The sequence below is a fragment of the Brassica oleracea genome, chromosome C2 (genome assembly GCF_000695525.1).
Source record: "Brassica oleracea var. oleracea cultivar TO1000 chromosome C2, BOL, whole genome shotgun sequence".
Classification (NCBI taxonomy): domain Eukaryota; kingdom Viridiplantae; phylum Streptophyta; class Magnoliopsida; order Brassicales; family Brassicaceae; genus Brassica; species Brassica oleracea.
In genome coordinates this window covers 18,667,494-18,672,061 of record NC_027749.1, presented here as the reverse complement: position 1 = coordinate 18,672,061, position 4,568 = coordinate 18,667,494, and the positions used below count along the sequence as shown (strand labels likewise).

The 4,568-nt window shown below is 39.5% G+C and overlaps 1 protein-coding gene across 1 annotated transcript; it reads right to left on the bottom strand.

Annotated features, from left to right (window-relative positions):
• Window positions 1-278: 278 nt before the first annotated feature.
• Window positions 279-4,036, bottom strand: LOC106327542 (probable protein S-acyltransferase 22). Its single transcript, XM_013765703.1, has 10 exons — window positions 3,946-4,036; window positions 3,558-3,614; window positions 3,355-3,468; window positions 2,343-2,705; window positions 2,182-2,250; window positions 2,031-2,102; window positions 1,780-1,908; window positions 1,626-1,706; window positions 1,369-1,560; window positions 279-1,301 (listed from the first exon to the last, which is right to left on the bottom strand). The coding sequence occupies exons 2-10, from the start codon at window positions 3,597-3,599 to the stop codon at window positions 606-608; spliced, it is 1,758 nt and encodes a 585-aa protein (XP_013621157.1). The 5' UTR covers window positions 3,600-3,614; window positions 3,946-4,036; the 3' UTR covers window positions 279-605.
• Between the last annotated feature and the right edge of the window lie 532 nt (window positions 4,037-4,568).

Genomic DNA, 4,568 nt, shown 5'->3' with positions numbered 1-4,568 from the left:
GAATACATCACCGCAAGAAGTGGACATTCCCATACCCTCGACCGGTCTCCATCCATAGGCATTGAAATCAGGAGATTCCAAGAACAAATAATGGGCTACAAAGCGCGACGAGGAAGACGCGGCAGGAAGTGAGGAAAAGAACATTGACAAGACAAACACAAGTGAAGAGAAGACGCTTCTATAGTCATTGCATGATCACCAACAACTTGCGTTTCTCCTGGATATCCACAAAAAAAAGGCTTGAGACTTGGGGTAAGGTTGAGTCCGGATCCTTCAAAAACACAGCAATGCAAGGAGATAACAACATATGAACTGTGCAACTTTGACATCTTTTTCAGAAAGAAAGAAAAAAAAGATTTGTTCCTAACAAAAACAAGTAAAGAAAGTTCTGGTTAATCCCTAAAGATCATGTTCAACCTGCTCGTCACCTTAAACAATAAAAATCTTAAGAATACACAATAGTCTTCCCCGCTTTCCCCCTACAGATGCTTCCCTTAAGAGCTCCTCGCAAACATTGTTGTTAAAGTCTTTTCTTGATCGATCCATTTGAATGTGACCAGCCATTTATCAAAGAATGCCTCAAGGAGTGATGATTATTATACTTCTTATCTTGATTTGTGGATGTTTCTAGAAGGAACCTGATCACTGTCTTCTCCACCAGAGGCATCGTATCCACCACTTGTAGACCTTGACAATGGCATCATCATCATCATCATGGATTGTTGTTGTTGCTGTCCTCTCTTCTGACCAACATCTGAAGAAAACCGGTTGACCTGCGCTGACCCTTCTGCTTCAGACGACACCCTAAAAGGGTGAATGTCATGCGAGTCTAAGCTGCTCTCTGGTGAAGATGTCCCCATAACACCACCTGACCCTGACATTGCTCGACTTGTCTGAAACGCGCTTCTTGCTTCTAGCTGAAGAGGACCTAGCCCTGAGCTAGTTGATGTCTCCATAGAGGCAATTCTTGTCTGAACATTCATCAGAGGCAATTCTGCTGGTAACCTTATGCGCTGCTTAGATTGCCTTCTCTGCTGCTTCCCGTTGGTATTACCAGCTTCAAGTTTTGCCGGGAACTTTCTACGGTCGCTGCTGCTTGCTTCCCTCCTCTCGACAGGCTGGATAATTTTGGATCTCTTCCTTGCCTCTGCTGCTGCCTTTGAGACTTCTTCCGCATTGAGACGCGCTAGAGTCCATGGACTGATCTTCACAGGTTGCGTCTTCTTCTTGACGCGTTCCTCAACCACTGTCTTCTTCCCATATGAACTTACAGACGCATTCTCTGGCGGAACTACATCAAACTGCACACAGAAACACACACATAAGAGAAAATCATAGGTACAATAAATTGGTTTTTAAACAAGATACCTGGTCCTCAACAAACAGACGCGGTGGGGTGCACCAAGCTCCACGGTGAAATGTATTGAAGGAGCTTGCACTGCTTAGCCCAGTGAATGAGCTGATCATTGACATTTGAGGGCTTTGTTGACCTCCACCGCCTTCTTCTAGCTCTTGCTCTTGTTCCCTAAGTGCAACTATGTAGTCGTATGTACTGATTCCCTGTTAAGACAACTTCATTTAGGTAAAGAGCAAGACTTGGCGTGTACTTGAGCATTGGAAACAACCTTTTTGATGAGAAGAATGTGGAAGAAGAAAAGCTGAGCAACAGGTAGCGTTGGCAGCATTGCTAGTAGAGTGCAAACAGCCTGCAAGAGAATGAAACGAAACTTTCAAATCTTGCATTCAAGAGAATCAATTGTATAAAGAAGATTAACTTACAACGACTATAACAAATGGAACTAGGGAGAAGCTGCTTCCCAGCTTTAAGGCAATGTCTGTGTGAAACTGGTTCCTTCGAAGTAGACATAGTACTAGCACAAATATTCCAGTTGACCATTGCATAATGAGCTGCAAGATCAAGCCCCAGAAGGAACAAATACAAAGTTTATGCATTTAACTTGAAATAGACATAACACACAAAAGAAGAACAGAACGGCAGAGAATAACAGAAGAGAGCAACGCAAGCTTACCAAGAAAATAGCTGATACCATGAGGCTGAAGAACTTTCTGTAATTCCGCTTGCCAATGCAATTGTTTAGCCACTACACACACACGCACAAGTCCATAAGCAAAAGAAGATGAGAAATTTAAAATAGAATGTGGGGAAAATCCTTTTAGTACCCTGCAGTGATGATCAAAACGGTCCACACATTTGTCACAAACTCTGCAATGCTTGCTGTATTTGAAGACCTGCAAAAGAACCAGAATGATTAGTTTTGAGCATATGCAGAGCTTTCTTGAAGAAATAATAATACAGTAAGTTTGTGGTTTCAATGTTTCACCTCAACTTCACATAGACTGCAATAGAACATCCCATCCTCACTAATCTGCTGCTCAGAAGATTCATCTCTTCCACTGCAACAACCACAAATCAATGCACAAGGAGAGCAAAGCACACCCAGGAGACGAGATCTTTGCGATGACTCCTGTTTCTTGTTAGTTCCATTTTCTTGATCATTTACACATGTGCTGTCATGAGACTTAGCACCACCTATAGCTGATCCACCACAACTATCTTTTGTGCCCTTTGATTGAGTAAATTTCTCGTTTTCAGGTATTTTAAGGTACTTCTTTGACCTGAAAACTCCAGGGTCTGCAGGATCTGAAGCCACACACCATATATACAGTCCAACCACACATGTAATCTAGCAAGAAAAATATCACTGACTTCAAGTAAATCTCTCAGAGAATACCACCAACCCATCCAATAAGGAAAAGGTAGTTCCAAAGACAATGTTTACATAAAGGGTTGAAAAGAAGATGGATGTAGTGGTGATACCACATTGTATGCAAGAAATTCAACCTCAAAGTAGAAGGTTTTTAGCTTTAATGACAGACTCAAGAAGTGAATATGGTTGAACCAGTGGATACTATTATTATCTCTAAAATAATGGATCAAATTACAAGAGCAAATAGCGTATCCGCAGATGTGAGATGGAAGTTTCAGACATAGAACTAAAATTAGCTCGGAATAATGAAGTAGCTAGAAGCCTAGAACTAACTTTACCATTTTTATGAATAAGTGAGGATTCTAAGCTCTTGATGGGACCATATAAGGATCCAAATAGAAGTAATGTTAAATCAAATTTGCCTGATTAGCTATATATAATAAATAACAAATTCGCTAGTCACGTTAGATTGTGGAGGCACTAGTCTATGTTTTTCTCTAAAAAGATAAGCATTTTCCAGAAATAGAAAGACAAGAAAACAGAGACAATTAGTACACAATTATGAACTCTAAAATCTACAAGCAAAGATGAGTTTGGAATCCAAAGCAAACAAATTTTAGCTTACCAGAGGAGTGTAAATGCCCATCACAATGTACTGATGAATCTTGTTCCCAACAAAAGGAGCAAAGAAGACGTAGAAAGCAAACCCAAGTGCCAAGAACACAGCAACAGCCACCACCTACCAAGAGAGTGAACAAAGTCTCAAACTTTCACCTCAAGAATAAAAAACCTTCCAAAGAAACTTCAGTTAAAGTAAGAAGAAAGTACCTGAAGAGGATGGTATGGAAGTTGCCATCCATGTTTCCTCATTTTCCCCTTGAAATGCTGCAAAAACCCAGATGTAGATTGAAGAAGCTCAAGTCAAATTAACAGAAAAAAAAAAACTTTCCATTTTCCCCTCATCTTCTCCAAATAAACAGAGTAACATAAGTCTCATAACAAAGGGAAGAAGAAGAGTAGAGATGAAGACATTTGACCACTGGCTGGGTGGAAAGTAAATAGCTTAATTATCGAATAGAAACAAAAAGAAATAAAGTAAGACTCTTTCTTTGTGGTATCTCTGATTCTCTCTGTGCAAAGTTCTAAGCTTTTGTGCAGAGATCTAAAAGAACCCACCACCATGGAAGAGAGAGAGAGAGAGATGAAAAGCAGTTACCTTTTCTCCAAGGACACCAAATCATGTGTCACAGTCCAGTTGCTGGCAAATCCAGTAACACTTGTTTTTTCTTTCTCCTTTTGATAACACTCCTCTCTCTCTCTCTCTCTCTCTTTCACTGTCTTAGTAATTTTCTTTCTTTTACATTTTTTTACCCACTCATTTGTTTAGGGAAAAGTACCAATTTCGACCCGAACAATTTCAGTCGTGTCAAATACAATCCGAACAATTGATCAGTGCCAAATACGACCTCAACTCAATTATAATTCAAAAAAACTACCCGAACTTCTTAAAATGTGCTTAAATCTACATTGACTCTAACATAAGTTAGTTAATCGTTAACAAGATAAAACGACGTTGTTTTGATATACGAAGAAAAGTGCCAATTTCGACCCCAACACTCTCAATCGTGCCAAATAGGATCCGAACAAATGATCAGTGCCAAAAACGACCTTTTGATATATATATATTTTTTAAAAATATGTTCATTTCGGGACTCAAACCCGTGCCGGGATATCCTTTTAAAGGGGCATACTAACAACTAGACTAAAGTAATTTTTTGAAATATTATTACAAATTGAAATTCCCCATTATATAAACTACTATTCTTCTTCATCTTATCC